At 53.7% G+C, this 21,474-nt stretch overlaps 16 protein-coding genes across 16 annotated transcripts; 8 read left to right on the top strand and 8 right to left on the bottom strand.

Moving 5' to 3' along the window:
* Positions 1 to 127: 127 nt before the first annotated feature.
* KL928_003982 (uncharacterized protein) lies at positions 128 to 826 on the bottom strand (the record flags this gene model as incomplete). Its single annotated transcript, XM_043204629.1, has 1 exon — positions 128 to 826. One exon carries the CDS (start codon positions 824 to 826, stop codon positions 128 to 130), a length of 699 nt encoding a protein of 232 aa, XP_043058676.1.
* Positions 827 to 896: 70 nt separating this feature from the next.
* KL928_003981 (uncharacterized protein) lies at positions 897 to 1,349 on the top strand (the record flags this gene model as incomplete). Its single annotated transcript, XM_043204628.1, has 1 exon — positions 897 to 1,349. One exon carries the CDS (start codon positions 897 to 899, stop codon positions 1,347 to 1,349), a length of 453 nt encoding a protein of 150 aa, XP_043058675.1.
* Positions 1,350 to 1,534: 185 nt separating this feature from the next.
* On the top strand, positions 1,535 to 2,317 carry KL928_003980 (uncharacterized protein; the record flags this gene model as incomplete). Its single annotated transcript, XM_043204627.1, has 1 exon — positions 1,535 to 2,317. The coding sequence occupies one exon, from the start codon at positions 1,535 to 1,537 to the stop codon at positions 2,315 to 2,317; it is 783 nt and encodes a 260-aa protein (XP_043058674.1).
* A 325-nt stretch (positions 2,318 to 2,642) lies between these two features.
* Positions 2,643 to 4,095, top strand: KL928_003979 (uncharacterized protein; the record flags this gene model as incomplete). The annotated part of the gene is made up of 2 exons (XM_043204625.1): positions 2,643 to 2,730; positions 2,825 to 4,095. The coding sequence occupies 2 exons, from the start codon at positions 2,643 to 2,645 to the stop codon at positions 4,093 to 4,095; spliced, it is 1,359 nt and encodes a 452-aa protein (XP_043058673.1).
* A 135-nt stretch (positions 4,096 to 4,230) lies between these two features.
* KL928_003978 (uncharacterized protein) lies at positions 4,231 to 5,100 on the top strand (the record flags this gene model as incomplete). The annotated part of the gene is made up of 2 exons (XM_043204624.1): positions 4,231 to 4,310; positions 4,452 to 5,100. 2 exons carry the CDS (start codon positions 4,231 to 4,233, stop codon positions 5,098 to 5,100), a joined length of 729 nt encoding a protein of 242 aa, XP_043058672.1.
* Positions 5,101 to 5,127: 27 nt separating this feature from the next.
* KL928_003977 (uncharacterized protein) lies at positions 5,128 to 5,460 on the bottom strand (the record flags this gene model as incomplete). Its single annotated transcript, XM_043204623.1, has 1 exon — positions 5,128 to 5,460. The coding sequence occupies one exon, from the start codon at positions 5,458 to 5,460 to the stop codon at positions 5,128 to 5,130; it is 333 nt and encodes a 110-aa protein (XP_043058671.1).
* A 43-nt stretch (positions 5,461 to 5,503) lies between these two features.
* Positions 5,504 to 6,832, bottom strand: KL928_003976 (uncharacterized protein; the record flags this gene model as incomplete). The annotated part of the gene is made up of 1 exon (XM_043204622.1): positions 5,504 to 6,832. One exon carries the CDS (start codon positions 6,830 to 6,832, stop codon positions 5,504 to 5,506), a length of 1,329 nt encoding a protein of 442 aa, XP_043058670.1.
* A 176-nt stretch (positions 6,833 to 7,008) lies between these two features.
* KL928_003975 (uncharacterized protein) lies at positions 7,009 to 7,389 on the bottom strand (the record flags this gene model as incomplete). The annotated part of the gene is made up of 1 exon (XM_043204621.1): positions 7,009 to 7,389. The coding sequence occupies one exon, from the start codon at positions 7,387 to 7,389 to the stop codon at positions 7,009 to 7,011; it is 381 nt and encodes a 126-aa protein (XP_043058669.1).
* Positions 7,390 to 7,707: 318 nt separating this feature from the next.
* Positions 7,708 to 9,606, top strand: KL928_003974 (uncharacterized protein; the record flags this gene model as incomplete). Its single annotated transcript, XM_043204620.1, has 1 exon — positions 7,708 to 9,606. One exon carries the CDS (start codon positions 7,708 to 7,710, stop codon positions 9,604 to 9,606), a length of 1,899 nt encoding a protein of 632 aa, XP_043058668.1.
* Positions 9,607 to 9,708: 102 nt separating this feature from the next.
* Positions 9,709 to 12,501, bottom strand: KL928_003973 (uncharacterized protein; the record flags this gene model as incomplete). Its single annotated transcript, XM_043204619.1, has 1 exon — positions 9,709 to 12,501. One exon carries the CDS (start codon positions 12,499 to 12,501, stop codon positions 9,709 to 9,711), a length of 2,793 nt encoding a protein of 930 aa, XP_043058667.1.
* A 308-nt stretch (positions 12,502 to 12,809) lies between these two features.
* Positions 12,810 to 13,352, bottom strand: KL928_003972 (uncharacterized protein; the record flags this gene model as incomplete). The annotated part of the gene is made up of 1 exon (XM_043204618.1): positions 12,810 to 13,352. One exon carries the CDS (start codon positions 13,350 to 13,352, stop codon positions 12,810 to 12,812), a length of 543 nt encoding a protein of 180 aa, XP_043058666.1.
* A 705-nt stretch (positions 13,353 to 14,057) lies between these two features.
* On the top strand, positions 14,058 to 17,023 carry KL928_003971 (uncharacterized protein; the record flags this gene model as incomplete). The annotated part of the gene is made up of 2 exons (XM_043204617.1): positions 14,058 to 14,226; positions 14,952 to 17,023. The coding sequence occupies 2 exons, from the start codon at positions 14,058 to 14,060 to the stop codon at positions 17,021 to 17,023; spliced, it is 2,241 nt and encodes a 746-aa protein (XP_043058665.1).
* Positions 17,024 to 17,026: 3 nt separating this feature from the next.
* KL928_003970 (uncharacterized protein) lies at positions 17,027 to 17,919 on the bottom strand (the record flags this gene model as incomplete). The annotated part of the gene is made up of 2 exons (XM_043204616.1): positions 17,027 to 17,046; positions 17,124 to 17,919. The coding sequence occupies 2 exons, from the start codon at positions 17,917 to 17,919 to the stop codon at positions 17,027 to 17,029; spliced, it is 816 nt and encodes a 271-aa protein (XP_043058664.1).
* Positions 17,920 to 17,972: 53 nt separating this feature from the next.
* On the bottom strand, positions 17,973 to 19,259 carry KL928_003969 (uncharacterized protein; the record flags this gene model as incomplete). Its single annotated transcript, XM_043204614.1, has 1 exon — positions 17,973 to 19,259. One exon carries the CDS (start codon positions 19,257 to 19,259, stop codon positions 17,973 to 17,975), a length of 1,287 nt encoding a protein of 428 aa, XP_043058663.1.
* Positions 19,260 to 19,379: 120 nt separating this feature from the next.
* KL928_003968 (uncharacterized protein) lies at positions 19,380 to 19,826 on the top strand (the record flags this gene model as incomplete). The annotated part of the gene is made up of 1 exon (XM_043204613.1): positions 19,380 to 19,826. One exon carries the CDS (start codon positions 19,380 to 19,382, stop codon positions 19,824 to 19,826), a length of 447 nt encoding a protein of 148 aa, XP_043058662.1.
* A 327-nt stretch (positions 19,827 to 20,153) lies between these two features.
* On the top strand, positions 20,154 to 21,362 carry KL928_003967 (uncharacterized protein; the record flags this gene model as incomplete). The annotated part of the gene is made up of 1 exon (XM_043204612.1): positions 20,154 to 21,362. The coding sequence occupies one exon, from the start codon at positions 20,154 to 20,156 to the stop codon at positions 21,360 to 21,362; it is 1,209 nt and encodes a 402-aa protein (XP_043058661.1).
* Between the last annotated feature and the right edge of the window lie 112 nt (positions 21,363 to 21,474).

Raw genomic sequence — 21,474 nt, 5'->3', positions numbered from 1 at the left:
AATGGCAACTGGTCACACGAGCAGAAAAAAAAAACTGGCTGCCCACGTGGGTAATTAATTAGTCGAAAACGGTGTGCGTCGCTGGTCGATTCCGTTATATAAGCCGTTACGTAACAGGGGGGCGCCCCTAGTACTCGTAGTTGTCGCCCTTCTGCATCGGCATCGGCGAGTACACCTGCTGCATGTACTGCTGCTGGTAGCGCATCTGGTAGTCCGGGTCCATCGGGCTCTGCAGGTTCGCAAGGTGCTGCGAGTGCTTCTTGCGCGGCTTCTCCTCCTCGCGGGGCACTATGTCGATCAGAAAATCAAACATGTCGCTTTTCTGGAGCGCCGCCGCGATGTCGGACTTCTGTAGCGTTCTGCGCTTGTGCTCCTCGGCGTGGATCCACGCCCGCATCGTCAGCTCCGTGATGAAGATGTCGCAGCCCTTGGCAAACAGGATCGGCGCCTCCGCAGAGATCATCTTGACCTCCTCGTCGGTCTTCATCACCTTCTTGATCCGCGCCAGCGGGAGCTGGTGGTTCTTGAAGTCGTGGTTGTCGTGCTCGATCGAGTTGATGGTTTCCTGCCAGTACTGCATCATCATGTTCTTGTACTTGCCGCTCAGGCCCTGGCCGACGTTGCTGAACGCGCCCGACGGCCCTCCGAACTCGTCCGAGTCGTCTTCTGCGTCGTTTTCTTGCTCGTTGTCCACCTCGCCGTTCTCGGGCGAGAGCTCCTCTTCCAGGTCGTCCGAGACGCCGATGCCCTCCTCGTCCAGGTGCGTCGGCATCTCGCTGTAGCGGGCCATGGCGTACTGCTGGTCTCCAAATTCCTCGAACGCCATGATGAGGTGTCACTGGGTGTTGCGAATATTTACAATTATTTCAAATTATTGCAATTATTTATTTTGTCCCATGCCAAATCCGTTCCAGTCGTTTTCGTCCGTGCGCCCAAAACAGCACAAACAGACGTTCGACGAGCTCTACGGCGAGCCGGAGAACTTCCTGGAGCTCGAGGTCGTCAACCCGGTCACCCACGGCAACAAGTCGACCAACATGTACACCGACTACGAGATAGTGTGCCGCACCAACATCCCCGCGTTCAAGAAAAAGTACTCCCGGGTGCGCAGGCGGTTCAGCGAGTTCGACGCGTTCCGCAAGATCCTCCAGCAGGAGACCACCCGCGTGGTCATCCCGAAACTGCCGGACAAGTCGCTGCTCAACTACAACAACCGGTTCAACGACGACTTCATAGAGGAGCGCAGACAGGGGCTTGAGCGGTTTCTGAACATTGTGGCGGGCCACCCGCTGCTGCAGACGGGCAGTCCGACGCTCATCAGGTTTATCCAGGACGAGAAGTGGAGGTAGGGTGCGCGCTGACCCTGAGGCGGCCGCAACATAGTCTACATTACATAATAGCAACGGTGATCGCATAACGAGCTATCGAATAATACGTCGAATAATGAATGTATCGAGTAATACCCTGGGTGTCGAATAATACTCAGCATCGAATATTTTCTAAGAAATTCTTTATCCACTGCCCCTCAATTGCTATGGCCTCCCAATTAAAACTGGGACAATTAATTAATCGAAGCTCCAAACTCGTTTCTCTCAGATATTCTTCGTATCTTGCTCCCAAACCAACACTGAGCTACAGACCAGCACTCTGCCGTCCTATAATAAACAACAAAATGAGACTAGTCACAATCTCCAACTCCATCAAGGACGCCCTGACAAAGAGCGAGGTGGTCCCAACGGTGATCCACTCCGATTCCTTCACCCCCAAGGGCTTTCTGATCATCTCCTACGGCCAGGACAAGGAAGTCGCCATGGGAAACACTCTGGCGGTCAAGGACACCCAACAAAAGCCGGACTTCGCCTTTACGCTCAATCTGTCGAAAGACACAGACCCGGACTTTTCGATTTCAAGCTCCGACAGATTCACCTTGGTGCTCACTGATCCAGACGCACCAACAAAGGGCGACGAAAAGTGGTCCGAGTTCTGCCACTACGTCGTGAAGAATATCAAGCTCAACGACTTCGATCCCAACAAGTCGGTCGATGTGTCCCAAATAGAGGAGCAATTGACCACGACTAACCTCAATGGCGAGGCCCTCGTGCCATACATGGGGCCTGCTCCTCCACCAAAGACAGGCAAGCACAGATACGTGTTCTTGCTGTACAAGCAGAAACCTGGGGTCGAGCCAGAAGCGCCTGCAGACCGCCCTTGCTGGGGCACGGGCGTCCCGGGCTGGGGCGCCGAGGAGTGGAGCCAGAAAAACGAGCTGCAGTTGCTTGCTGTCAACTTCTTCTACGCGCAGAACGAGGAGCAGTGATTTACGTAAGCACAGGAGTGGTGTCTTTTATGTTGTTAGGCCTGGAAACGGGACTAATATATGGTATTTAGCATACAAGCGCAACCGTCAACGCCGTCCGGGATAGACGGCCGTAGTGCGTAGGGTGTCTGGGGGCGCCGTTTGGGAGAAGTGAGGGTGTCACAAGCAGTCTCCGAATCCGGGGTACTTACATAAAAGGCACCCCCACTCCCGTATTCCCCCGCCGGTTTGTGCCGTGTGCGAAATTAGCTAGGGTAGTAGAGGGGGGTCTCGCACCCCCTGGTGGCTGTAAAACGCACTCCGGAAAGAGAAGAAACAGAGCTACATGCGCTTCCGTTCGCTGGAATGCACAGGGGCAATGACGAGCTCGGAGTTGCCAGCTGCATACGACTGGCAACGGAGACGGAGTCCAGGTACGAAATTTTTTCGCGGCCAATCATGGCTCGGCAAAACAGCGGGGGTGCCGGTACAGGGAGTGGGGTGTCTAAAACGGGGTATCTCATGCAGGATGGAGCTTTTTAGCCCGTTGTGATTGGGTGTCCGAATATGCCGCAGACGTGTATCAACGTCCAACGCTCAGGAATTTATATCGCTGGAAATCCAGCTCGTCTGCAAAAACAGCGCCAACCATGATGTCAATTTCGAGAGTCGCTGCTTTGAGAAACCAAGTTGCTCGGCTAGCCAAGCCTGCCGTTGTCCAGCAGGTCTTCAGACACTCCACTGCGTCTGCTCCAACCATCCCTAAGACCCAGATGGGGTGTGTTTTCGAGACCAACGGCGGTCCAATCGAGTACAAGGAGATCCCTGTGCCAAAGCCAAAGCCCAACGAGATTCTGGTCCACGTCAAGTACTCTGGTGTGTGCCACACCGACTTGCACGCCTGGAAGGGTGACTGGCCATTGCCGGTGAAACTGCCGCTTGTGGGTGGTCACGAGGGTGCCGGTGTTGTCGTTGCCAAGGGTGAGAACGTCAGCAACTTCGAGATCGGCGACCTGGCCGGTATCAAGTGGCTGAACGGCTCGTGTATGGGCTGTGAGTTCTGCCAACAGGGTGCAGAGCCAAACTGTCCTGACGCTGACCTGTCCGGATACACGCACGACGGTTCTTTCCAACAATACGCCACTGCCGACGCTGTCCAGGCCGCCAAGCTGCCTCCTGGAACCGACCTCGCTGCTGTTGCTCCTATTCTGTGTGCTGGTGTCACTGTGTACAAGGCCTTGAAGACGGCTGCTCTGCGTCCAGGCCAGATCGTTGCCATTTCTGGCGCTGCCGGCGGACTGGGCTCTCTTGCCGTCCAGTACGCCGTTGCCATGGGTCTGAGAGTTCTGGGTATTGACGGTGGCGAGCAGAAGGGCGAGTTCATCAAGAAGCTCGGCGCCGAGTTCTACGTCGACTTCACCAAGGAAAAGGACATTGTTGCTGCCGTCCAGAAGGCCACCAACGGCGGTCCTCACGGTGTGATCAACGTTTCCGTGTCTCCAGCTGCCATCTCCCAGTCCTGTCAGTACGTGAGAACACTCGGCAAGGTTGTCCTTGTTGGATTGCCTGCCGGCGCGGTTTGCGAGTCTCCTGTGTTTGAGCACGTTGTCAAGTCCATCCAGATCAGGGGATCCTATGTTGGTAACAGACAAGACACCACCGAGGCCGTGGACTTCTTCACCAGAGGCCTCGTGAAGTCTCCATTCCAGCTTGCCGGTCTTTCGGAGCTGCCAGAGGTCTTCAAGAAGATGGAGGAGGGCAAGATCTTGGGCAGATACGTTCTTGACACTTCTAAATAAATTCAAGATTAATATTTCACAAGTACAGGCTGAAATTAAAGTAAAATAAAATAAAATAAAATAAAATAAAATATAATTCATAATTAATTCATCAAATAATTCACAATTCATACCATTCCCCATATCACAATTCCAATGAACACAGACGTGGAGTTTTGGGAGTTCCGCAAGCTGCACGACAAAGACGACACCCTGCTGGACAAGGTCGAAAAACAGTGTTTTCGATACGCCCTGCCCAACCTGCCGCTGTGGGGCCCTCTGGCGCCCGCGCACGATTGCACCACGCTGCGCGCGCTCATGGGGTTTGCGCAGTCGTACGTCGGCGCCGCGCTGATCATGCGCATACCCCGGCTCAGAGGCCTGCCTGCGCTCCGCCGTTACTCGTCGTCGTTCGCCCGCATTGTGCTCGGGTCCGCCTTCTTTCTCGGCGGCACGCACGAGCTCAGCTACGCGTGGAGACCCTACGAAAACCCGCTCTACGTGGAAACCTGTCTCGCGAGAGACAAGGCCATGCAGGACGGCGAGGAAAGCACGTACTGGCTGGGCCCGAAAAACTACATGCCCATGACCATCTCGCAGTACTTTGACCTGGTCTGGATGCAGTACCTGACGCGGACCGACGTCGAGAAGGCGATGCGGTCCAAAATCATGGCCAAGTTCAACCAGTGTAACGAGAAGTACGCCGAGTCACTCAGAGACACGGCCACGCTGGGCTCGCGCGTGCAGCGGGTGATCGACCAGCCGGCGCCGAAACACGCCATCAGCAAGGACGAGGTCAGCTCGATCATCGGGGCGTTCCACACGGACGAGGACCTCACGGACCCGGACGTGGTGGAAAAATACTGGTTCGAAAACCACCCCTGGATCAAGCTCCAGGTGCTCACCAACACCATGTACCTGGCCTCCAACATCCCGCGCGTGGCGCAGCCAAAAGACGAGCAGCCAGAAGAGCGGGAAAAACGTGATGAACCAGACGCAGATCTGCCTGCTCAAAATAACGAATAACTAACTGTATAACGGATCTATAATCTATTAGAACCTTCTGTTGCCCAGCGGCGCAGAGTTGCTGCCAGAAAAGCCCCTCGAGCCGCCTCTTCCGCCACGGCCGCCTCTGCCGTAGCCACCACGGCCTCTGCCGTATCCTCCGCGGCCTCTACCGTAGCCGTATCCGTTGCCTCTGTTACCCTTCTTGTCCAAAGCTTGCAATTGCGGAGGAATCTCCTGCTTGGCCTCTCTCAGAATGGTGATGAGGTCGTGGGCCTGGCCGGAGTTGCTCTCCGTGAACATCGTGATGGCCGTTCCCTTCTCGCCAGCACGGCCCGTTCTTCCAATACGGTGGACGTAGTCCTCGACGTTGCCCGGCATGTCGTGGTTGATCACCGTGGTGACTCCCTTGACGTCTGATACGTTAGTTTACGAATACCAAGTGCTTTCCGCCCAACTCGAATATATTTCTATACCAAAGTGTAGCCAAGCGAAAAGCGGCATGGGGCGCTTCCCATGCGAAAAACTTACCGATACCTCTGGCAGCCACGTCCGTGGCCACCATGACAGGCGACCGTCCGGACCTGAACTCGCTCAGAACCCAATCTCTCTCCCTTTGCTCCTTGTCGCCGTGAATAGCCAACGCTGGCCAGCCCTCGCTCCGCATGTACGCAGTGATCTCGTCGCACGCTCTCTTGGTCGAGGCAAAGACAATCACCTTGGCCTGGGGCTCCTGCATCGCAGTCTCCAGGTGCTTGGCAAGCTTGTCTCTCTTCTCGTACTCGGAACACACGTCGATGATCTGCTTGATGTTGTGCGAGGCAGCCAGGTCCAGCGAACCAATGTTGACCTGGATGTAGTCGTTCAGGTAGTCTCTGGCCAGGGTCTGGACGCTCTTCGGCCAGGTGGCAGACCACATCAGCGTCTGTCTGTCTGGACGGATCTGGTCGACAATCTTGCGGATCTGGGGCTCGAATCCCATGTCCAGCATTCTGTCGGCCTCGTCCAGAACCAGATAGGTCACACGCTTGAGGTTTGTCCGGCCGGAGTCCAGCATGTCCAGAAGACGACCAGGAGTGGCAATACAGATTTCAGCTCCTCTGGCAAGGTCTCTGATCTGCTGGCCCTTCGGCACTCCACCGTAGACGCAGGTGTTTCTGATTCTGGAGGAACGCCCGAACTTGGAGCATTCCTTCTGAATCTGCACAGCCAGCTCTCTCGTTGGGGCCAAAACCAAACAGATAGGACCGTCGCCAGGTTGCAAAAGGGGCTGGGCATTGATGTGCACGATAGCAGGCAGACAGTACGACAGGGTCTTTCCGGAACCCGTCGAAGCAATTCCCACCATGTCGCGTCCGGAAAGGGCCATTGGCCATCCCTGACACTGGATGGCGGTAGGACTAGGAAATCCCTGCGCCTTCACCTCCTTCAAAACGTAGTCTGGGAACCCAGCCTCGTCGAACGAAGTGATGGGTCTAGGGATGTCTCTTCCATACACCGTCATATCGTGCTCCTTTCTAAACGCAGCCACCTCATCATCCGACCGCGAAGCAACCGCCTCTGCCTCTTTGTAAAAATTCTTCTCGAACTTGGGCAAAGTCTCCAGATCGAAATTAGGCTTGGTCAAATTTGCACCAAGCTCGTAATCGTCTCTGCGTCCGTAGTTGCCATTGCGATCGTCTCTGCCAAACCTACTTCTATCTCCACCGCCATACGTCTGGTAGCTATTTCTATTGTTGTTAGTATACGACATGTTAAAAGGGATAATTTTGTTTTAGATAAAAATTTTGATAAAAAAAATTATTTCTTATTGTAAAAAAATTTTACTTACCCGGCACTGGAAAAGAAATAACAGCTACCATATCTAAGTCATCGATAAAAATACACGTTTGGCCTCTAATCCGCTATGTAGCCTCCGAAAGCACGTCCCTACGGCTCCTCGGTGCTGTAGTCTCTGGAACTGATTTTTTCCCCGAAAACGTCCTCCACATGGGTGCACAGATCCACCAGATCGTCCAGCCCCTTGTGCAGCGCCTCAACGGCACTCATGCCGCCGTACGTCTGAATTCGAATATTCATCTTGCTCTCTGCCGGGTGCGGAATCGAGTATCCGCAGAACTCAACCTCTGGATTCTTCATTATCATGTACCGCAGCGCATTCCCCAAAGTGTGGTCCTCGTCGCTGATCTGAAACGAGGCCGCCGTGCCATCGGGCGTGGAGCCAGGTAGCAGCTTGATCTTCTCGGTGTCCACCTCGTCCTGGCTCATCGTCTCGTCTGCCACGTCCTCCATCGGTGCGTCGTCTGACATGATGAAAATTCGAAAAAAATATTTACTCAGGAAAATATTATAGAAATCGGGCCCCGGCGCTGTTGCAGAATAGCGCCCCAGCTGGCCACGCGAAAACGCCGCTCCAGCCACCCACGCCCCCCACTTACGCAGTAGAACCAACGTCCCCTCCCCACAGCGCGAGCCGTGCCTCGCGCGCCCACCGCTCGATTTTCTGCTGACTAATCGCTTACCTCATCGTCCCTAGACTTGCTCCTGCAAGCCAAAACAAAACGTTTTACGTAAAATTGGCTTTGTGCAAGAATAATTGATACTAGCAAAGGGTCCCTGTTTATGCCGATGATCTACTCATCCCAGCAACCCGACCCTGGACACGGCACCCAGACAGACTCTCTAAACGGCAAGACCGGCAGCAAGCACAACCCTGCCCCCGATGAGGCCTCTTTCAACTTTGCCAATAGACGGGACTCCCTGTTGACGGGCTCGTCTGGCGTGCCTAACGACTACTACCAGCCCAGCAACCCTACCGTTGGGGCTGAGCAAATCCACAATAACTCGATTTCAGGTCTATTTCCGCGCCAGGACAGCATCTTTTTCCCCCGGTTTTCGTTCGACTCCAATGCCCCACCAGGCAGTTTCAGCGCGGCCTCCCAGCAGCAGCCGCCGGAGGGCTTTCCGTACAGCGACATCCAGCGGGAGTACTCGTTTGCGTATCCTCCGGGTAGCCACAACGGCTCGATGCAGAATTTCCTCCAGCCATACTCGTCGGAGCGCGCCATCAATCCTGGCTCTGCCGACAACGTCTACGGCAGACGGCCGAGCGAGCAGCTGGAGCCGTTCATAACTCCGCAGCAGCAACAGCAACAGCAACAGCAGGCCCAGCTTGCGTCCCACCAGGCCCAGTACCAGCTTCCGCAGGCAGGCGCGGCCTCCAGAAACAACAGCCATTTTTTCAGGCGATTCCCGTCGATAAGCCAGCCCAACAGCGAGCTTCCTGTTGGAGACGTGGACAGTTTTCTGAAACGGGACAGCGTGAACAAAATTTTCGACCAGAACAGCGATCTGCTGGACAGCATTCCGTACCAGGACCAGCAGCAGCAGCAGCCGTCGCAAGGCCAGCAACACTTCCAGCCTGGACACTCGAGGCCGGGAAGCATGTACTCGAGCGCGCCCGTGCTTCCAATTCCCACGCGCATGGTCACAGACCCTGCAAAGAGCGGCGCGCAGAGTTTCCAGAAAGCCCAGCACGTCGGCCAGTCTGTTCCGCCTGAGGAGGCCAGAAAAGACAGCGACGATGCCGCGGCAAGAAAGCGGCCGGAAACCTACCCTACAGAGTCGCCAAACACGGGCATGGCGATGGACGGCGCGGTGTCGCCTGCTAGCAAGAAAGCGCACATCCAGCCGTCGGCGAACCTGGTGCCAGTGGCTCCGCAGATGAAGCCGGAGTACGGCAGCATGGGCAACCTTGTTCCAGCAAATCAGGCGCTGCACACGGAAGACGGACGGCCGCTGATCGGGGCTACAAAGGTGGACCAATTGATGCTGGTTATCCAGGCGCGCAAGAAGGGACTAACCGGGGACATCAGACAGGCCGAGGACGGCACGATCTTGGAGGAGGTCGGGCCGCGGGCCACAAACAACTCTGTGCTGCCAAACCCGGTGGAGCTGGTGGGCGGCGTGGAAAAGCCCAACATCCGCGGCCACAAACAGCACCAGTGCCAGTACTGCTACAAGAAGTTCACGCAGTCGACGCATCTGGAGGTGCACATCCGGTCGCACATCGGGCTGAAGCCGTACGAGTGCTCGTTCTGCCACAAGCGGTTCACGCAGGGCGGAAACCTGAGGACGCATCTACGGCTGCACACGGGAGAAAAACCGTTCAAGTGCGAGGTGTGCGACAAGTCGTTCTCGAGAAAGGGGAATCTACAAGCACACATGCTGACTCACAACAACCTGCGGCCTTTTGTGTGCAAATTCGACAACTGCAACAAGAGTTTCACGCAGCTTGGGAACCTCAAGGCGCACCAGAACAGGTTCCACATGAAAACGCTGAACGAGCTGACCAACAAGCTGGCACACATCTCGTCCTCGGGAAACTCGATTGACGCGCTCCCGCCCAACGAAAGAGACCTGCTGTTGTATTTTGCTGATCTATACAAAAATCTCAACAGAGGCATCCGTGGCAGGGGCAGAGGCGTCAAGAACTCGGACTCGCTGCAGGGAACACAAGGAATTTAGGCAATGTCATGGGATATTAGCGGATGGTCACACATAGAGTGTTTTTGTATTGTAGTATAGGATTTGATTGGCAAGCTAGTTAGGTAGATCACCTAGTCAATATTAGGATTTTCGGTTGAAGTCGCCCGGTGGTGCAGTGGACCAGTCGCTGTAGAAGATGTCCTCAAAGTCGTAGCGTTTCGGGTTGGCCTGGTAGGTTGTCGGCATGCCGTTGAAGCCCCTATTAGAGTGTTGGGACTGAGACACTGTGGAGAGTCCAGACGGGATCGATCCAAAAAGATCGTTGCCTGGCTGCTCCGGCTCTGGCTCCTGGTACTGGTCCGGGTACGGCTCTGGCTCCGGCGTGGTGTCTGCCGACTGCTGGTTCGAGTTCAGCATGTACGGAGGCAGGAACCGGCCGAATATCTTCATGTCCAGCTGGTCCATCGGTCCCGGCACGTACCTGTACTTCGACTGTTCTGGCGGCGACATGGAGGACGGCGTAGGGTCGAGTTCCGGGTTTGAGGTTCTGTCGTTTGACGGGATGTTCAGGTTGATGCCCGTGGACACTCCATCGATGAAGTTGACCCCGTTGACGATGTTGTTGATCTCGGAATTTTCCATCTTGGAGTACCCGTTGAATGGCTGCGGCGCGTGCTCGGCAGGTCTCATGTTGGACGGAGGCAGAGGAATATACATCGGGTCTTTTTTCTGGTCGCGCTCGAACTGCGTCTTGCCGACCTGTGGTGTGAGGAACTGCGAATTAGGCGGCTCGTGGTTGATGCTTGCGTTCGCTGTCTTGCGGTTGAGTTCCTCGAACAGCGCGTTGAGGATGTTGTACGTCCTTCTGGCCGCCATGCTGCTGTCCTTGAGAATGTCCAGCACGCGTTTCCCGCTCTCTGCGTCTCTCTTGATGGCAATGTACTCCGGGTCAAAATCTCCGTTCGGGGTGATTGGCGGCGCAAAGTGAACATAGTACACCAGACACGCGACAGAGAAAAATATCGTGTAGATGGAAAACCAGTACGACCCGCTCAGCATGTTCTTGTTGATCATGTCCTCGGCAAGCTTGACGACGATTCTGGCGACGTTGATGCAGTTCTTCGCTTTCTCGATACACCTGAGGTCGTTCGACGACTTTGGTCTGTTCACGTGGTCCGACGATAGGTAATGGATGAACGGCCTGTATAGAATGATTTTGACGTGCAAGTACGAAATGTGCAGCAGTCGGTTGGCCTTCAGGTACTGGCTGGAAGGCTCGACTCCCGGCTTGAGCTCCAAGGGAAGACTGTTCATCCAGTCCTGCAGGTCAATCTCCAGCTGATAAACAATATCGTGGGTCATGAGATCTGGCCGCCGTCCGTTTTCCACCTTGCGCGGCTTGATCGGATACAACTTGGTGACAATCTTCTTCATGATGAAGATCAGTTGAGTGTGCGCGTTCGCTATGCCCGAACTGGACAGACGGTCGCCCTGTTTCTCGAATCGGTAGCCGTCAACGGTGATGTTCTCGTCGTCGAGCTCGATCGGCATGTCCTGGTCGAAATCGTCCTCGCTGATCGTCCGGGGCAGTCCCAGCATCGTGTTCACATAGATGTCCATCTTGTAGATTGTCCAGAAAAGACGCTTCCTGATTTCCAGCTCGATCGGATTGAAAGGATAGTCCAGTTTCCGGTGCAGACCTTCTCGCAGAGCAGCTCTCAGCGCTATGCCGATGTACGCGTAGCACGTGGACAGTCTAGCCGAGCACTGCAGAAAGATGATGAGCATCACGATCGTCTGGATACCGTACGTGTCGCGTGTGTCGGTGATGTCGATCAGCTTCCGCGCGGCAATGAAGTAGCGGTAGCCTTCGTCCTCGAAAAACTCGTTTTCGGGGCTAGGCTCGCCGTTCTTCGACCCAATGGTCTGCTCATCGCTCTTCAGGAACAACGCGCCGCACGCCATCACAGAGTACACCAGCGGCAAAAACCGCTGCTGCTTGTTGGTGTACTGGCCCGGGTCTGTGTCGTACAGCTCGTTTAGGTCCTCAATGAACGCGGGTCGGTGGTAGAACCGGAACAGGACACACGCGTTCTCCCAGGTCTTCGTGATGAGCCGCAGCGCCACCTCGCGCGACGGCAGAATGATTTTGATCTCCTTGCCCATGCTGGACTCGTACGAGCCGTCGATGCCCTGGTGGGGGCCGCAGAACTGCGACCGTTCGGATGGCGACTCGTGCGCCTTGACGGCCGTCACCGGCGGCGCCGGCTTCGACACGTTGGGCACCGGGGGCACGGGCACGTCGGGCAGGCTCTCGTACTCCTCGGCGATCGCCTTGCCCGACGCTTTCGAGTCGTCGTACGATTTTTCGCGCAACCTGTTCATCGCCGTGAGCAACTTCATCGGGTTGATGGGTTTCGGGTTGTCGTTCAGGTCGGTCAATTTGATGTCGGGCAGCAGTCTGTGCAGAATATCGTCGTACAATTTGAGTCTGTCGGTCAACCTGGCCATCATCTCCACATTATTGGCAGGCAGACTGGACTGCTGCGAGCCGGCAACCGTGCCTGGATGGTGCCCAGCGCTGCTGGCAGCGGCCTTCCGCTTGGTCCTGCTGGGCTGGTCGTACGTACACTCGTAGCTGTAAACGGTGCAATGAATACAGGGCTGATCGCCCGAGCATTTAATTTTCAATTTTCGACAACGGTCGCATGCACGCACCACACGGCGCTTCTTCTGCAGAACAACTCCGGACGAGCCGTCCGCGCCTTCCGAGCCTGCAGGCATGATGATTTTGGGAGGCACAGAGGCGCTGGGCTTCATGAGAATTTCCCTGCCAAACTCCCTGCTTGCTTGGGTGGAGGGCCTTGAGCCAGGCGACTGTGTTTGCGACGAGGTCTCGGACAGATCCGGATTGGTTAGCTTGTGCTTGGACATCTTTGCACCGGCTCTGAATTGGGTATACGCGAGATGTTAACGCCTTTTTACATGCACTTTAAACAACAAAAGGGCACAATTTTTTTTGACATACATAGGCTCCCCTCGTAAATAACGCGGCAGTGAAATGGTTCCAGACACCCGTACACGGGAGAAGATGACTCTTATTGTTTAAATTTTATATTATATACCTATATACCCATTGAAATCCTGGTGAGCGCGTGGCTGTGTATATTGTTTGAAAACGTTGCCCTCTCTTGTTAAATTGTGGTTGCATAAATAAGTTTTTCTCTTGAGATGTGGTTTCCTTATTCTGTTTCCGATCCGGAGTCAGGAGTATCTGAGGAGGAGTAACGGCGATGCCAGAACGCAGGTGGGGGTGGAGGAGGCGAGCGTGTGTGATAGCCGTGTCTGAAGTGGGGGGCCCTGCTTCTGCCTCTTCCCCATGGTCTGCCGTAGCCAAACCCGTAAGAGCCAAAGTAGGCGTGTGGGTGGTATGGAGGAGGTGGAGGATGGTGGTGGCCGTGCATTCCAAATGAACCTTCAGCAAATGGGTGTGCCGGAGGAGGAGGAGGAGGAATTGGTGGGAATCCGTACGGTCCAAATTCCTCGTGCCCGCCAAAAGGACTAAAGTCGCGCCCGAATTTTCTGAATTTCTTTTTCGAGTGATGGCGACGTTTCTCTTTATAGCCCTTCTTCCCGCGCTCGGCGTCTTTCTCGGACACACCAGCCGCCTCTCTTTTCTCCTCCAGGATGTCGGCCAGCTTGGCAATCACAGCAATGAGTTCCTCTTCTGAGGCCTTTTCCAGGTCAATGGTGACAATTTCTTTCTCGGTCATGATGAGTGACATTAGGGCAAAAACCGTCGGTATTTATACTTTGCAGGGCGACGCACGGGGATTGCTAATATGTAGGGGCTTAGCATATTTGGAATCCCGAAACAATAGCTTGATCACTCTTCTGAGCAAATCAGTCACCGAGGCGTATGCAGAGAGTGCATATTTTGAATCCCGTGTGAATTTCGCTGAATCCCGTGTTTCACACCGACATACAGCACACAACTCTGCACCAGAACGTGCAAAAAGTTCGGCTTTTTTTTGTGTCCTGTCCCACACCCTTGCACACCCTGCTTCGGACCGAAGATAACGGAGTTGCGGTAATTCCCAAAAAGCGAGTGCGGGACAGACCCCACCTGTGCGATCTATGACCAGCGGTTCACTACCCCTCTATTACACCCCTACGGAGCAACGGCGCCGCTAACTACGAGAAAGAAACTAAGAAATTTGAAGCTCAATTACACCAGGACTTCGGTCTTCTTCCCACGTCGCCATCTTGGTCCCTGCCAGCCCAAGCCGAAAGGTAGTTTGCATCTCCGTACCGGCATAGTCTACAAATTAAAACAGATTTTTTCGACGGCTCGTTTCTTTTTTGGAAATTTTTAGTGACCTTTCTAGATCTCGACCATTTTTGCAACGCCGTGCATCAACATAATAAATACAGACCGAATCTCTCCTGAAGTTCCGACTAGTTTCCTTAATTCTCATTCAACTATCGCTATGTTCGGCAAACAAGACCAACAAAACAGCACCGAGACTGATGACCTCAAAGCCAAGCTCAACTACGGAGCTGAGAAGGAGAAACAGATCATGAACGAGATTAGAAACGGCAACAAGGCCAAGAGCTTCAGCCAGTTGTTCGAGAGTAGTCTTGGAGGTGAATACTTCAGTATCAGCTACAAGAAGAACTAATAGTACTAATGGATTCGCAATGATATGATGATTCATGGTAGAATTACTGTAGAGCAGAGAAAGATAGATTCTAGCTAAAGCCAGGGCCTTTTTGAGCCACGGCAAAAAAGAGAATACTTCCGGGAAAGTAAAAAAAAAAAAAAAATTAAAAAATAAGCGACCTCGGTGAGGATCGAACTCACGATCTTGCGATTAACAGTCGCATGCCTTAAACCAGCTTGGCCACGAAGTCTTAATTGGTGACATTTCTGCTCGGCTAAGAACCATATGGGTTTCGGAAATCCTCTTTTGTCACTGGTGACGTTGAGGCAGCTGGCTTGATTACCAAATAGCTATGGTCATGTGCTGTCGCCTTTTCAAAGGCGAGAACCGTTTATTGCAGCCCCTGGAAAATCCCTACTATTATTAAAAACATCCAAAATAAAAAATAGCCACCAAATAGCGACCAGTAACAAGACCACCTTGGGTCCTACTTAAAACTACTTCCTTTTGTTCCGTCTAGTCCGTCTTTCCCAATTCCACAAATAGACAAAAGCTACCTGTTTCTGCACTAATACTCTCCAGCCACAGTCTGTAATAATACATATTAATTTTTATTTTCCCGTTGATTTTCCATGCTTTTTCTCTTCTTTCTCGTGCTACTGGCCAGTGGCCTCCCGGCGGACGAGATTTTCCGCGTGGACTGGCAGACTGTGCAAATAGGCAGGCCGTTTGCGTCTCTGTTCAAAAACGGCCGAATTCACTCGCTTACCGATCAGAACATATACTCTGTCTTGAACTCGTCAACGGGCGAAGTTTTGTACAGATATCAAAGCGAAACGCCCATCCAACACGACTCACTCCTGGCTCCTGCTTGGAACGAGCTTGTTGCCTGCGGACTCAACCATGAGGCAGCTTCCCGTGTTTTTTTCTGGACAACAGACGGACTCATTGAACACGAGCTTGATTTGGGAAGTTTGGCCGGAATCCACAACGTTCGCGACGAAGTGCTTTTGGCCGTGCAAAAGGACGGCTCCGTGCTGCAAATCGACCAAGAGTACGGCCAAAGTACCGTTGCTCAGGTCGGGCCTGTCGACGCCAGCAAACTGGCGTTCTTTGCTGACCAACTGGTGCTGGTCACTAAGAGCTCAGCGGGAACGGTCTACAAGATACTAGATGGACCGGAGGGCCGTCTGGGATGTCAGTTTGACGACGTTCTGGTCACAGACGAAGGACTTGTGTGCAACAAGGACATATACAAGCTGGAGAGCGGGAAATTGCAGAAATACAAAAACTCCCCGCTGGCTGCCGTTGCCGGGAAAACAGCACGCGTGGTCGATTCCCAGTATTTGGTGACTGTGGACGAAAACATTAACGTGTACGATCTGGACGAGCCCAGCAGACTTCTTGAGTCGCACGCGCTGAAGTCTCCAGCCGACCTGGTTGAGGCTGACACGGTGGATGGCTCGGTTGCCGTTTTTGTTGTTTCTGGTGACGATCTTCTGTTGCTTGTTGGAGGAGAGCTGGTATGGGCCAGAGACGAGTCTTTGGCGGAAATCAGCGACGTCGTTATCATCGACCGCCACGAAGAGCTAAGCGTGACGTTTGAGGACTTTGAGCACGAAAAGCACTGGTCCGGCTACATCGACAGACTCAAGCACAATTTGCAATTGCTCTTCCAGGAGCCACATAAAGACACCGACAAACACTTTGGATTCAACAAGACGATCATTGTGCTGACCGGAAACGGCAATCTTTACGGGTTTGACAGCTACGGCCATCTTGAATGGAGTATTAAGGAGCACGAATTTTCCCGGATTTTCAGGCTGGATAACCAGGCATATGCCGTTAGTGAAAAAGTATACGCAATACAGGACGGAAAGCTCCTGGAGACGGACGTGAAAGAGGAGCAGAAAGCACTGTATCCTCCAAATCTGGACGATTCGTACCGTCTCCTGACAACTGCTGCCAGAGGATACAATAACACGGAGGTGGCGTCTCCCGCCGTTGTTTTGGCAAGCCGCAGAGTTCTGTACAAGTTTCTGAACCCGCAGACCTCTGTTGGTGTGTTTTATAACGAAAACTCTGCTCTTCTCAAGTTTGTGGTCTACAACAAGGCCACAAACCAGACATACGCGTCGTTCGAACACTCCACAAAGAATCCAGACTCATTGAAATTGGTGTTTGAGGAGAACTTCATTGTATTCACCACGAGCGAGAAAAACGCAGAGACGAGCATCCTAGGCGTCATTGAGCTGTACGAGTCGCTCACTCCTGACCAGAGATCAAAGGTCCCTGAACACCAGGTGCGCACATACGTTTTTCCTGCGCCAGTGGCCGCCATGACCGTGACACGGACAAAATACAACATAGCCTCCAAATGGCTGATCGTGGCACTTGAATCCGGGGAGATTGTGGCCGTTCCTCGCACACTGGCCAACGCAAGACGGCCGTTTGTCGTGAGCAAAAAACAGTCCGAAGAAATGCTGATGAAGTACCAGCCCGTCCTGCCGGTGAACCCCAAACTCACGCTGTCTCATTATAGGAAAATCATCGGCACCAAAAAACTCGTTTCGGTGCCCACAGAGCTGGAGTCCACGACGCTCCTTGTTGGCGCGGGGATCGACCTGTTTGCGACGCTTGTGCGTCCATCGAGCTCTTTTGACTCCATGCGGGGCGACTTCAGCAAAACGACTCTCCTGGCAACGATTGCAGTTCTCGTTGTTTCGATTCTTGTTGTGCGGCCGCTTGTCAACCAGAAACGGGTCAAAGATGTGTGGCAGACGCGCATCTAGCGGTCACGCCGCCGCCGCTCGGTCTTGCGGCCCAGCTCCATGTCTTTGCGACAGTCCGGGCAGTACCATATTCCCTGTGGAGGCTCCTTGAGCCCCACACAGTCATAATGGAACCACTCGTATTTGCAGTCGGAGTTGTCGCACGCAATCATGTTCCCGTACGAGACCTGCTGGCAGAAACAGTACAGCTCGTCCTCCTCGTTGGAATTGTGGTTTGGGGCCTTTGGAATAGTCACTGTGCCGGACGCTCCATGCTCCAGCAAAGAGTTCTTCTTGCGCGGTGCTCGTATCATCATGTCTTCCATCTCAAAATCGCTTAATTCCTCGGATGTCATTCTGTTGCGTAGTCCCATCATCGAGCTCGAGTAGCTGCCCATGTAGACGTTCGACGGCGTAGAGTGTCTAGACTTGCGCGGAAGCCGGCCCTTGCGCGGCACAGACCCGAGAGAGTCGAGCGACGTGCTCGAGATCTGCGAGCTCAGCATGTCCAGCATACAGTTTTCGGCGTCCTCGTCGTCGGAAGACTCTTCGTTCAAAATCGGCGGCACCACTCCCTCTTGTTCGAGCTTCTCGATGTCGTTCTCCAGCTTGGTCAGGTGTTTTGCCAGGAGAAACAGCGCAGTGTTCGCCAAGACACACTTCTCCTCCTGTATCTTGCTACCCTTCTCGAAATCCTCTCTGTTCTTCTGATATATCTGGTCCTCCTTTGGATGCTTGACCAAAGAGCCCTGTTGTTTGATATGTTTGAACAGCTGGTTATCTCGCTGACTAATGCGTTTCTTGATATCGTACAGCTTCAGATCCTTCTCCCTCAGCTCCTCCAGCAGATACGCCAGCTCGGACGGCAGATTTGACAGGTCCTGCGTGTACTGTTCCAATAGCGTGGAGGCGTCCATAAATAAATAAAATAAAATAAAATAAAATAAAATTAAATTATTTTTTGCCATTACTACACCTGCTTGCTAGGTTTCCGGATATCTGTCTCTGCGTACAGCTCGTTGTATTTTCCCTGGTTGCCGTACCGGCTGCGTTTCGGCTTGCGCAGGTGCGACAGGTCTCTGTGCTTTCTGTTGATGTACAGGAACATGTACATTCCAAACACAGCGATGATCACCACCGTAGGCACAGACATGATCACGTAGTACACGTTGTCGTTGGAGCCCGTGCGGTCCTGCAGCTCCTTGTCGATCTTGCTGTTCTTGGCCACCACCGCACGCTTCTGGAAGTGCACCACCACGTGAGCAGAGTCTATCAGACTGAACTCCTCGTCGTCCACGGTGTCGGGCTGCACCGCGATGAGGACCGCCTTGCTCTGCTTATTTCCCAGCCAGGCGTCCAAAACCTCAATCGGGAAGAAACCGTCTCTGTTGAGGAACCAGTCGGACGAGAAGAAAGTGCCTGGAAGAGCACCTTCCTTGTGTTCCTGCGAGTGATCAACGTACTTCGACTTGGGCTTCACCGGAGGCCCCAGGTCGACCAGGTCTCTCTTGACCATTCCCTGCTCTTTGGCCGACTCCTTCAGGAATGCGTAGTGGATCCGCACGTTCGTGGCGTCCTCGAAGTAGCGCGTGAACCACGTGAGGAAATACGTCTTCCCCACGAACAACTTTTGGTTTTCGTGCGGCGAGCAGAACGGCTCCGAGCTCAGTTCTCGCGCGACTCCCTTCTTGTAGTAAAAATCAGGCGTGCACCTCATGAGCGGGTTCAGCGACACGTACGTGTCGTCTTCTGGCTGCCAGATCACCTCGGTAAACACCTCGTCTTCCGCCATATTATGTGCCTTGAGCTGCTCCTTGTTGTACGTCACCGTGGTGGCCGTCTGGAAATACGTTTTCAGGTTCGGACGCCCGTTCTGGATTTTTCCGTTCTTCATCTTCGGGTGTATCGTCTTGGGAGAGCCGTCTTTCTTGAGAGACACCCACGGCTCGAGCCCGTCTGTCGTGGCAGGAGGCTTTGCGCTGAACGTGATTCCGCCAATCACAGTCGGCGTGACAATCTCCGGAATGCTCCCGTATATTGTCCGCAGCCAGGGATCCGGCTTTTCGGTTGTGGTCGAGCTCAGACCCTTGCCCTGCATTCTCTCTGCGTATTCCTTGTTCACAATCGCCTTCTTGATCCGCTTCTCCAAAACAACTGGCGTCTGGGACGGGACGGCGTCGGTTAGAGACGTCTGCGACGGCAACACCGGGAGAGCCGCCAGCTGGCATGCCAGCATCAGGTACACTAGAACCTTCATTGGTGTTTTTATTTTTTTTCCAAATTAAATCAAAAATACTGGTTCTCTCCAACACACCCGTGCACCCCACTTCTCGGCAATTGGCGGAGAGCGGGTGCGAGGGCGTCAGGCAAGTTGCAGATGGCTGTGGCGATGCAGAGGGGGTGTATTGGCAGTGCAGTTATAGCCGAGCGTTTCCGGCACCAGTCTGATGCTGGCAGGCCTCCCCGTGGAGCCAGGCGCGTGAAAGAAATGCGACTATGGGACGGCATGGTTTGGGGCAGAGGGGTTAAGCAGGCAAAGTGCACAGTCGAGCCAAGGGAGCTCTGTGGAACCTTTCCCGCGACCAAAGGCTGCCTCTCATCGACCATGCTTCCACTACGATCAGGACCAAGTAACGCAGAGTTATCTATCGCACACCGCTTGTGGACCAAAACCCAGTTTGCTAGGGTGGTCTGCTTTTCCATGAGCGGTGGGGCTACAGCATATTTGCTGTATTTAATAACGCCCGCTAATACCGGGGATAACCGCAACGCAAATGCACTCAGTGACCGAGGTAAAAAGCTAGCACTAACACAGCACTACTGAATACGCCACAGCAGCCAGATCTGTAGAGCAATCAAAAAGCTCACTCCACCCAGCTGCGCACCAGGACTCCAGCCAGTGCACCTCACGTGTAATACAGGGCAAGGCAAGCACGCCTGTTTGCATAGTGCACAGGCGTGGCACAATCCGTCTGTCCCAGGGAGAAGTTGAACGTTTTTTTGCCCCCGCGACGATCGACTTGGAAATCTCGAGATTTTTCTGCAATCAAGCTCCCCCACATATGCAGCTTTTATTATCTTAGCTTTCTTTTGCATCTGGCTTAGTAATACTATAATATATAAGGTTGTGCAATTGGTAACTTGTCGTATCATGTCGCAAACTTCATCGCTAGCCAGCACCAATCTGTTCAAGCCAATTAAGGTCGGCAAGGTCGAGCTTAAGAACAGGCTTGTGTACGCTCCAACCACGAGATTCAGAGCCACAGAGGAATTCGTGCCTACGGACTCAATGCTCAAGTATTACGAGCAAAGAGCCGAGAACAACGGCGGATTGCTGATTGCCGAGGCCACTTTCGCCGACTACAGTTTTGGGCTCTACGAAAATGCCCCTATGGTCAAGACTCCGCAGCAGGTTGCCGGCTGGAAGAAGATCATTGAGGCTGTGCACAACAAGGGGTCTCATTTTGGCATCCAGCTGTGGCATCTGGGGAGAACAGCGGACCCGAAGCTGAACAAGGCTCGGGGCGTGCCATTGGTAGGCCCGTCTGCCCTCCACATAGACGAGACGGCAGAGAAAGCTGCCAAGGAGGCCGGCGTTGAGCTTCGGGCATTGACGATCCCGGAGATTGAGAACGTGGTGAAGGAATTCGCCGCAGCGGCCAAAAGGGCTATTCACGAAGCCAAGGCCGATTTCATCGAAATCCACGGCGCCCACGGGTATCTTCTGGACCAGTTCAACCACGTGAACATCAACAAGAGAACGGACAAGTACGGTGGCTCGATTGAGAACCGGGCCAGAATCACGCTGGAGGTGGTTGACGCGTGCATCGAGGCCGTCGGGGCCGAGCATGTGGGCATTAGGTTGTCGCCGTACGCCAAGTTCCAGGGTGCACAAGGTGTCGACTCCGAGATCCACCCGATCGCTCACTGGGGCTACATTTTGAGCGAGCTGGAGAGAAGAGGCAAGGAGGGCAAGAGACTGGCGTACGTGTCTGTGGTGGAGCCACGTGTGAGCGGCTCCGAGGACAGCCACGACACGCGCAAGTTCGACGTGTCGTGGATCGGCGAGATCTGGAAGGGCGTCCTGCTCAGATCGGGTGCCTACTTGAACGAGAATTACAAGTATATCTCCGCCGACGTCGACAAGGATGACAGAACTCTGATTGGCGTGTCGAGATACTACACCTCGAACCCAGATTTGGTGGAGAGACTGCAGAAGGGCATTCCTCTGACTCCGTACGACAGGTCCAGGTTCTACAAGAGGGGATCCAACGACGGGTACTTGACGTGGGCCAAACACGGCGAGGATCCGGAGAAACTCAAGGATCTGGCCGATGTTCCTCTGAAACCTTTGGCATAGATAGAATACGTCAAACAATTTTTTTTAGATTTTGTTCGCCGGCAATTTTTCGCCGAGCCGTGCAGAAAAACGTTATGCATGTAGCATCGGTGAAATCTATTTCATCTCGTGC

Source organism: Ogataea angusta (assembly GCF_019207475.1).
Source record: "Ogataea angusta isolate 61-244 chromosome Unknown 61-244_NODE_8_length_553539_cov_90.782090, whole genome shotgun sequence".
Taxonomy (NCBI): Eukaryota; Fungi; Ascomycota; class Pichiomycetes; order Pichiales; family Pichiaceae; genus Ogataea; species Ogataea angusta.
The sequence above is the reverse complement of the archived record's forward strand: the minus strand, read 5'-3'. Positions and strand labels throughout refer to the sequence as shown.